Here is an 11,146-nt window from a genome sequence, read left to right on the forward strand (position 1 = left end):
CGGATCACAGTAAAAAAAACTGAAAAGTCTCCTATCCCTTGGCCACTATGTCCATAACTAAAAAAGTTTGACCTAGATTAGTGTGTTACCTTTCAAAAACTACTGCACATCATACACCCTTCATGTGCTAAATGGGTATGTAGAGAAGCTTAGAACCATTTTTAGAGCCATTTGGGACAAAGATGCAGGATGTGTAGAACAAAGCCCTGAGGAGTGACAGGTAACACACAAAGGAGGCTTGGTGATGGAACCTTTACACCTGTGGTTCTCAGCAGGTGGGTTGGGATCCAAAAGTGAGTCGCGACCCCATGTTCAGTGGGTCGCTGCATGCCTTCCACTGCACTAGGTGAGAGGCTCCTCAGCCTCCCCCAAAGTGCAGCACTGTCAATTATCTTGCCGAGCAGCCATTCAAAATATGCTTCCTGGCTACGAGCGTCAGCTTGAGGTGGGCTGGTTCGTATGGCCGTGAGGGAGCTCCATGCACACATTGCTTACAGCTCCCTTGCGTGACTGGAGTTGTGTCACATTCTGGCTCCTGACCCCTCTACAGGGAGTGCAAGGGAGCTGTACAAGCAATGCACATATGGATGAAGCTCCGTTACAGCACAGCAGTCCACACTGAACCCCTAAACATTTTTTCAGAATGTGTATGTAAGAATGTCTGCGAGTGTGTGAGATTGTATATGTGATTGTGTGTGTCTGTACCGCGCAATCACACCTACTGTTTTTTCTGGTGCAGGAGGTACGTTGTGCTTTATTTGAATGGCACCCCAAACACACCTCCCATCCACAGTTTGATCGCTTGCACCGGAACATGCGGTACCGCAATGCCGTGTGTTCTACTATGGGTCGCAACTTAATGAAGGATAAATGTAGGTCCTGAGGTTATACAGGTTGAGAACCACTGCTTTAGACCCTTTAAAACTACGTGATTTGCGGTAGCTGTACTCCAGAGCAAACAGATACAGGAGGTGTGGAGCTTCAAGAATACCTTATTGCTAACAAAAAGGTAACGTTCTGCAGCTGTGTAGACCGTCATTCTACAGCAATGCCAGAATAAAAAATATAAACCGAGGAAAGGTAGTCTCTTCATACATTTAATTTCACTGGAATGTACCTTTTTAAATTGTCAAGTCACCACTGATGCATTTATCTGCTGCTTTGTACATTGATAATGCACGGCACAAATACAGTAACTAGAGAGCCATCTCGTCTCCCAGATCTAAATTAATGCAGCAGCATATCTGTCCCTTTGGTACTGTTTAAAATGTTAATTTAGCTTGCTGTGCACAAGAAATTTGGAGAAGGATCTTTATAGGAATTCCTTGGTAGTAAACCCCTTCTATCATATATACTTGTGTTTTAGTCAACAGATGAGAATGGATAATGCTGTTTAGCCTCAGCCAAATAAGCATCTTTTTACCTTCATGTCCAGAATAATTGTGATTAATGTCCGAGTTTATAAAATGCAGATCAAACAGCTTATGGTGTCTATAGAGGAATGCTGGTCTTGCTAACTAATAAATGTGGCGTTTGCTCATGTTATACCTCCTGCTGTATACAGGAGAGGATAGATGTAAAAATCTAAATAAGATCTGTCAAAAATATACAATAATTGAAATCTTGAAATAACTACACCAGTTTTCCTTTAGACTCCATTTATAAAATGACTTTCCACAAAAGTGTATTTCCACTTCTGCAGCCAAATTGGGATAACACCTATTTTATATTTGTTGCATGTTTTCATTCACATAGCATAAACAAGCTGCTTGCATATTACCTGTTCTATTCTAAAAGAAAGTTTTTCTGTGTATAGAAATGTCCTCTGGAATGTAAGGGGTCTAGGTTAATGTTAACATAATTAACCCTGTCTGTACTGTGCTGCAAGATCTCAATACAAGTTGTAAACTAGATTTGAACACTGCCCTAACAAAGGGTTAAACATCTAGAAGCATTGTATGCTAATGAGAGTTAGCTCAGTGTTTCATTCTATGAGGACAGACAGTTTTCTGTTGCTTTTAAATTGAAATAGAATCTTGCAAAGGCCTGCTACAAAGATGCATCTAAAAGGTAGGAAATGTTGTAAAAAATATTTTCAGGTATGTTGTTCGAATTGGAACATACTGTATAGTGGAGCTTTCTCAAATTTCACAGCAAAAGTGGAAATACTCTTTAACTGAACTTGACCTGGCCTAAGGGCAGGTCCACACCATTTTCCTTACCAGATCTGGTCCAGATCTAGTCCAGAAAGTGGTGTGAACCTGCCTGCAGTTCCAGTGCATTCCAGATCAGACAAAATGAGGCATGCAGTATTTTTCTGGTCTGGTCTGGTCTGGAACGGGCTGTGCTGGTGTGAACAGAGGCCATTTCCAGACCCAAAATACATCCTATAGTATCCCTATACGATTTCTGGTCTCTGTTCACAGCAGCGCAGTCCGTTCCAGACCACACCAGAAAAATACTGCATGTCTCATTTTGTCTGGTCTGGAATGCACTGGAACTGTGGGCATGTTCACACCATTTTCTGGACCAGATCTGGTCCGGAAAATGGTGTGAACCTGCCCTGAAAAGTGAAAAAGTAAATTCCGTTAGTGCAGGTACCTGGTTAGTATTTAAAGCTTGTCTCTGTGTCCTGGTGGATCAAGTCAAAGCTGGACATTGAACCTCATTTTTTTTTTTTTACTTTGAAGGAGGAGTGATTTTTTTTTTTGTTTTGTTTATTTTCTTTGCTGTCTATGTTCATTTGGTGAGATTTGCCTTCAGTCTCTGTCCTGGAGACGCATCAGAAAGTGATTGTAAATCGTTCCAAAGTAAGGAATAGCGCAGGATATTATGGAGAGAAGGCATAAAGGGAGAAAAAAGTCAGCAGGAGCCATGAAATACTGTAGCAGCTGCCTTAGGGCCGGTTCACACCACAAAGAGTGTGTTCCGGAACATTCAGCCTCTGGAACGCAACCCGGCTGTCTCCCTGCATTCAGGGGTGGGAAGGGGCATGACGGCACCTCAGCCACGCCCCCCCCCCCCCACAGTGCGATCGCCCGCACCCAAACTCGTGCCACATTAGTGCCTGCGTTCTGGTCCAGTGTGATCTGCAAAAATAGTGCATGCAGCATTTTTGCAAGCCGCACTGCTGTGGTGCCATTGACTTAAATGCACCAATGCACCGCCACATCCCCTCCCGCCCCTGAACCCAGGGAGCCGGCCGGGTTGCGTTCCAGAGGCCAAATGCTCTGAAAAACACTCTCTTTGTGGTGTGAACCAGCCATTAGTGGTCACTAACCACCATGAAATCCCAGAACAGGTTTATTTTAATCTTTTAACTTTAGGGGGCAGGGTGGATGTTTCAACAATTGCACTGCTTTAAGAGAATTGTACACATGCCCATTTGTAATAGACCACCACCATTCTTTTCTTTTGTGTTGGAATTTAATTTGTAACTTTACAGATTTGTACTGTTCCCCTGAACTCACAAGTATAGATCCAGTAAAGTCATATCTTGCATTGGGGGGGGGGGGGGGGTTAAGAAGCCTGAAACAACTGTACACAAGTTTGTAATACGGGCCATGTAAAATTATAGCTATATCTGTGCTATAAGGAAAAGTGCATAGCGCTACCGAGGTGGTCTGCCATCCTTTGAAAATGTCCTGGATGATGAAACGCGTCAGTACGGGCCTTGCTGAGACTATTCTGATCCAGATGTTCTTGTAGAGAGCGCACTCTGAGGAATTTGTTAAAGGATCATTCCCCTTATTATTTGCTGGCAAGTTTTAAATGCAGATCATGTGAGTAGGATTTCATCTTTCTAAATGAATCTGGCGAATATTATATTTAACGATGAGCATTTGTTGTTTTTCTCATATGGCATTGTCAGTGGAGGCTGAGAAAACAAGCTCATTGCGGAGTGTGGAGAAGTGCTGGAACCAGAGGATGAAAAATACTATGCCTTAGTGCATTATTACATCATGTGTGATTTGACCATCTCGTTGTAGAAGGTCAAATCGTTCCGGTGAGGGTGGATAAAAAGCTTTATTTTTCGCACAGGGAGAGTGACACTTTCAATTATTTATCACCTCGAATACGTTGAATCTGAGTATTGTGGATCACTTGGGATCGTGGCTTGGGATCTTACTAAGACACTATCGTTGTGTGGATTCTTTTATCGCCTTTGTGGAAGATCAATTGAACACTTGTTGTTTATATGAGATTTTAAGACTGGATACTTTTATATTTCCCTTTTATTGTCTGTATTATTGCACCTGTTAGGAGATATATGTATTGAATGTTATAACCTGTTAGGTTTAAGTTATATACTTTTTAAGAATCATTCAAGGGTTTGCACTTTATTATATATTTTTAAAATATTTTGGATGTACTTTTAGTAGAGATTGAATCACTCAATCAATTTATCAGAAAGTATTTATTTATCCAATATGCACTTTAAAAAGGATTAATTCTAGTACACTGATTGCTTTCTTGAATCGGTAACGCTGTGCACTTTTCCTAATATCTGTTGGTGATTGTACTTCGAGTACAGCAGCTTTCTGCATTCATATTAGTTTATAATTAATTAGAATTAGTTTTATATATATTTGTGCTATATACCAGTGGTCCTGGATGCACAGATGACTAAAAGGGTAAAAAAAATTATGATTTGCATGACTGTCTACTTCTACAGAGAAACTGAGCTTACTGTTTTAGGGTTTTGTGTTGGAAATGAGGAATGTAACTACCTTCTGTTATAAGATGGCAATGCTGTATCTAACCCTACATTTGTCATTGATCATTGGGAATTACTTACAGTAAAGAATCTAAACAAAAGAATGGTCACTATGTTGAATTCCCAGGGTAGCTGTCTGCTGAGGGTCCCATTTAAAAAAAATGTCCCTGGAAATGTCCCTGTTCTTGAAAATGGATCACTTTCATGATGAAACCCTTCATCTTCACTTTTTCAATATTGGAATTGTGCCTATAGTATCTAGTTTTCGAGTTAACATGTTTAAAGTGTTCTAATTTAAGTGCAAAAAGGAATTGTTCAGTTTTTTATGTTTAAAAATGTATGTGGTTTACATAGTAGCTGCACCTTAACAGTAGAGTGTGCCTGGAAATTATCTATAGTAAACTCTTTTCCTAAACATTGTTAAACGCAGGCACCCACCTTTTGAGCAGCATCTCCCCCAGAGCCTCCAAGGCCCCTGAATGCGGGTGCTCTAATATGCTAATCTTGCCGAACATGAGAAGTGCTAGCCCACTCCTCCCTCCTCCTGCAAAAGTCACTAGTGGTTCTTCATTGTGATTGGTGGCATTAATGACCTATATGGAGTTATGGGAGAGTGTGATCCATGGCTTTGTTGGCAAAAACTTAAGATATGTATATTAAGATGATGTTCAAAGACTGACTTGATACATCATGTTGCTGAGGGAAAGAAAAGTGTACTTTAAAGCCCATTTTAAGATTTTTTTTAAATGTATAATTAACGAAAATATAAAGTAGGCTTGGTATTGATTATAGTTTTGATATAGTTGTTTTGCATGTACTTTTGCCATATTGCAGAATTATTGTGCCTTATAAATTGATGCTGATTTATAACACTGTCAGTTAATATCCCCAAGTGGATACACTGTACAGTATTTCTGCAGGAGATTCACGTCTGCTTTATTGCACATCAATACTCTTTATATGTGAAGAGCCTTTCTCTATTTTACTTACTGATGGTACTGTACAGTGCAGTTTATTATTTTATTACGGATTGCACTCTTATCAGTTCAGTTTTAGGTTGAAGCTCAAGTAATATTTTAGTGTCTATATTATAAATGTGCAAATAAAATCTATCCTATGAGTTCACATTATGAGACTCAGTCCGTTAAAGCAATGCAGAGAACAATGAGGGGGTCACAGTGCACCAACCCTTCCAAACAGATTGTGTGAACATGTTTTATATGCACTGCATTGACCTAAAAGGCAAGCCACAGGCCAGATAGCCAAATGCAGCCTGCTGGACTTTTTGTTCAAAACTATGCAAGGCTTGGTATTAGTGTAAACTGACTCTATTGAACCGCTGTCAGGTTTATACCGCCACCTGAGGACCTACAAGAGAGATTTCCCCATTCTTACAGTGTAGGTGACAGCAGTTTCACCAGACATGAACTAAGGGGAAAATCTGCAACAAGAATGCAGCCGAAATAAACAAAAAATAACAAAACAAACAAAACAAGAAGATGTAGCCTTTCCCTACTCTACTAGAAATAGTTTTTCTGCGCTGCTGTTTGATGGTTTCCCTCAAATCCTGACTTGTAAAACTGTTTTCAGCAAAACAGGAAGTGAGGGGAATGGAGACCCACATAGTGCTAAAAGCACGACAAATTGATGTGTGTGTGTGTGTGTGTGTGTGTGTGTGTGTGTATACATATATATACACAAATTATTTTATTTGTTATACACACATGCTCATATTTATTATAAATACTTCTACATGTAAAGTCACATAAACTCACATTATTACAGCATTTCAGCAGGCAAATGGTCTGGTTTTCTAAGGCTGCAATATTGTATTGCTATGATGGAAAAAAAAAAAAAACTTGTGAACACGTTTGTATGAATGGAATCATTCCACAGTTAATGGGAGATTTATGGCTGATAAAATCGCTATAGAACAGCAAGAGGTGGAGATTGTGTTTTTATTTTAATACGAGAGCCAAGTCTTGCATTAGGACTCTGCTGAAGCCAGTGCAGAAAATAAACGGCACCCAAGGGACAGAACAACATTCTGTTAGGTTGAAGGGCCTTTAATAATCGCATACCCTAATAGCAGTTTAGATGGAGTGTGTGTGTGTGTGTGTGTGTGTGTGTGCGTGTGTGTGTGCGTGTGTAAGGCTAATCTCGTCCTCTGATTCCATGATAACGTATGCAGAATAACACAAAACAGTTATGATGTGTTGGCACTGCAGCTTTTAATAGTTGACTTTTTAAATTAAAAGATAAGTTTGCTGAGTGACTTTCTCGAATTCACTTAACGAAAGCTCATAAAACATGTTGCAGGTTTAACAACCGCATGCAGCAGGGGAAGAGATTACATCTTTCTCTTCAATTGCACAAGCAGATAAAATATACATCTACAATCTTGCTTTAGTGATTGAAACATCGCTAGCCGCCTTTTTCCCTGAGAAGCAACACGCCAAATATTCATAACACAATAAAACAAATTTTAAATTATGGCTGAAAATATTTAACGACTAACTTTCCTAGGTGTATATATCAGCGGGTTTTATCTGGCACGTAAACCCAAACTTCCTAAACATTGAATAATGAAGATCTGCACATTGTGATTTTTTTTCTTATACTTATAAATATTTCTGTGAGTTTAACCCATTCCCGACACCAGTGAGTTTTTTTTCCCCTCTGCCCAGGATTTCTTTGTGTGCAACTTATTCACAGTGAATTATAGTGTTCTTTACCGGTTTATATTTGTGATAAAATTACAGGCGAGTAGAGTATTTTGTTGTACATTCCAAAAATTTTATTATCTTTCTTATAATTCGCTTAACCGTGAAATATTTACGTTGGCTGAGGCCACATAAATTCTGCCATAAAGGTATCTGCATTGTCTAGGTACAATACGCTGCAGTGTGAAGGCTGAGAGTACAATGACTCACACTAGATGGCAGTTTTGTCTTATCTTTCCGTCTCCAGTCTCCGAACATCATGGAACAGGAAAGGCCATCAATGTTTAGTCTGCACTCAAATGGTCTCTGTATGACCAGTGTAGACCCCATGGACTTCCTGGAACATGTGTTAGCAATTTAGCCGCAGACATTTCTTTCTTTGTTTTTACTGCCTGGCTCTTTGAGAAAGTGTTGGTGCTGGGTTATGGGCTGTCTGGATCATGTCAGAGGCCATGGGGATCAAGTTCATGTGACAGGCTAGACTGAGAAAGGATGAAGTTGGAGGAGGTAAGAAAACTGACCCTCCCTTTCTCCAGCAACAAGTCACTTGGCTGTCTGTGGTGTAAAGCCAAAAGGACTGGGCGTTTTTACTTTTAATACAGCTGAACAAACAAAACACTTTGCCCGTTTTACTTTTTCATATTTCATCACTAATAGTCAATGCATTCTTTGTAAAAAAAATATATAAAAAAGTAGCCTGATACTTCATCATTTTTCTTTTAATGCTATTTTTTTTTTCTTTCCTTTTAGCCCCGTCCAGACGAGGAGATCTGGAAATTCTTTCTTTCTGTATGCTGCATTGGTTATCTGGGAGATTACCCTGGGATCAGGACTTAAAGTTTCCTTCCACCGTCCAGATTGCCAAACAAAAGTATGACAGTATTTTCTCAACAACTTTTAACTGCACTTCTTTCACATGGTCACTGTCTGATGATGATTTATTACATAGAAGTAGCTCACAGGTAAAATATTTATTAACAGTTATAAAACACCATCACACACTATACAAAAAAATAAAAGTACATCACTCATTATACAAAAAAAAAAAAAATACATATCAATGAATTTATTATGCTTTACCAAACCAGATTTTCTCAAATCACCAAAATTCATTATTCAAAGATGGAGAGTTTTAGGCCTCGTTCACACTGCCGCGCATACGCACGCGTATTGTACCATATGCAAATAAATGGCTCCATACACATAGCTGCGTATGGAGCCGTATATTTGTGTAGCGTATATATGCGCAAAAGCAGAATGGAACAGAGCTGCGCCCGGGCAGCGTATTTCTGCATATTTTTGCGTATATACGCGAATACATGCGTACAGCACATTAAAAATTCCATTACGAGTGATGCATTCTGGGATATACGCTCGTATATACGCAATATACAATTTTGCTTGCATTGTGTGTGGATGAGGCCTTAGGGGTTGTCCAATAACCAATATATAGGATTTGATGTTTATTTCATTTTTTTATTTAATGTACTGATTTTTACCTTAGCTAGTAACAGAAATGTACCTTATTTGTGTATCACTCGGCTGTAGATCCTCAAATCATCTCTGAATTGGTTCTGACACTGTCCTTCATTCTGGAGGGTGGCTACTTTTTGTTCCCCATGGTCCCCTGTGTGTGTTGTAATGTAGCCACCTTTCCAAGTGATGTACTACAATCCCACATTAAAGAGAAACTTCAGGCAAACTTTAGTTACCCCTTGCAGTGGGGCTACCCCTGCACTTCAAGGGTTAGGTCCAGGGGTATCCCTAGGAAGAAATGGGCCCTCGTGTCTAGGGAGAAAAATAACAAAGATCTACTCACCAGAAGCTCCAAGCTGGCCAGCTGTCACAGCACACCTTCCAGCCTATCTCCTCCTCCACAGCAGCATTGGAATCTTCCTCAGCATCCTCACGTCTATAGACAGTGTATATAATGATTATATATTAATGCAAAATACCACCAGCTATACAGGGCTACAAATCCCAGCAATACCTTACATTATACAGTAGGGATGCACCAATACCGATTAATGCCCTGATACTGAGTGCCGATACTGACACTTGCTGGGGATCTCAGCAGGCTTCTTGCGAACCGTGGCACCTGTTTACAGCACTGGTCGGACATCTCCTCCTTCCTGGGGAACCCAGCTGTCCGCACCCGTCCAAGAGACCCACACAGCCTTCCTGAGATCCTCTGCTGGAGACATCAGGTCAGCACCCCGGAGCAGCACATGAGTATGTTCCTTCATATTATTCAGCATTGCTGTATAATGTATTGCTGGGATTTATAGTCCTCTATAGCCGGTTGCCATTTGGCATTGCTGTATAATGTATCGCTGGGATTTGTAGTCCTCTCTAGAGGATGGTATACTGTATTGCTGGGATTTGTAGCCCTCTATAGCCGGTGCCATTCTGGATTTCTGTATAATGTATTGCTGGATTTGTAGTCCTCTACAGCCAGTGCCATTCTGCATTGCTGTATAATGTATTGCTGGGATTTGTAGTTCTTCTACAGTTTGGACCTTATTTTCTGGCAGCGCCCCTCCCGAGACTAGACTTTGGATCATCCCCTGACACAAACAAGTTACATTTTTGTTAGGGTAATTTTCCTGAGTTTAATGTCTCTAAGTTTTCTATCTCATCGTAATGCTTATTGGTATTTGTATGTTAGACCTACATACTACACAGATATGTTAAGCTCGACAGGATGACTGGATGTCAGTTGCGCTGTGCAAAAAATATATATATATGATTATATAAAATGCACCCTCTTAGATAGGGAAAAGTATAAAGTGCAATAACCAACTTCAATCAGAGTCTTCCTTTCACCAGTCTGACCACAGAACACCAGTCAAAACAAAGCTGATCGGTTACTGTACTTTGTACATCACCATATCTTGTTGTAATGCTTGGCTAAGCTTGGGTAGCTATTAAAAAAACAAAAACTCTCCCCTGATCCTTAAGAAGAAAAAAAAGGCAATGTAGCTGGCTAGGCGCAGACATCCCCACTTTCTCAGCCTCTGGTGGGCTTGCTTATTGCATTTGCTTCAAGCTTAGCCATCTCCAAACTAAGTTTTCTCTACATGACCACAGGGCACAGTTACGTATGTTCTGTCTGCATCTGAGTAGTTGTGTTGTTCTGTCCCCGATTTAGAAGAGCAGGACAGAAGGGAGTGGTATTTTTTTTCTTATCCATTAAATGAGCGTATACTTCAGAGAAACATGAAAATGACCAAACGCATGCATATTGTTTTTACTACTTTATTCATGGTTTGCACTTGTATGCTAGAATCTGAATCCCTATAGCTATGGGTATCCTCATCCTCTATACAATCCTGACTTGGAGGTATTATGAGCCTTCCATGGGTTCAGTAATGTCCTCATTGTAACCCTGGTGAACATAATCACATGACAAGAGTCTGCAGTCCTACCCAAACGTATAGTTAAACACCAGTGGTTATATAAAACTAAGATTTAAGAAAATGTGAGTGCCTTCCTGACTTTAGCAGTCACTGTGTTTTTTGGTCAGCATTGTATGCTTATATGTGAAATAAATATATAGAATCTGTTTAATTGCCAAAGGATTTGTAATTCTGTTTAGCCTGCCGTGTAACCTAGACAGCCTAGTTCTCAACCTCTACTGCATCAGCAGCTTGTTCAAGAACACCCCCCCCCCCCCCCGCCTGTTCACTGAAAAGCGAGGGGGGGA

General features: G+C 40.1%; 1 protein-coding gene across 1 annotated transcript in view; it reads left to right on the forward strand.

Moving 5' to 3' along the window:
- The window catches only part of LOC108795111 (serine/threonine-protein kinase VRK1-like), a 75,491-nt gene that overhangs the window by 30,513 nt on the left and 33,832 nt on the right, over window positions 1-11,146 (forward strand). The window contains exon 8 of the mRNA XM_018566302.1: window positions 8,191-8,311. Coding sequence (XP_018421804.1) covers window positions 8,191-8,311 — 121 coding nt within the window. The remainder of the gene's footprint in view (window positions 1-8,190; window positions 8,312-11,146) is intronic.

This window comes from Nanorana parkeri, unplaced genomic scaffold, assembly GCF_000935625.1.
Source record: "Nanorana parkeri isolate BGI_ZX_2015 unplaced genomic scaffold, ASM93562v1 scaffold934, whole genome shotgun sequence".
Taxonomy (NCBI): domain Eukaryota; kingdom Metazoa; phylum Chordata; class Amphibia; order Anura; family Dicroglossidae; genus Nanorana; species Nanorana parkeri.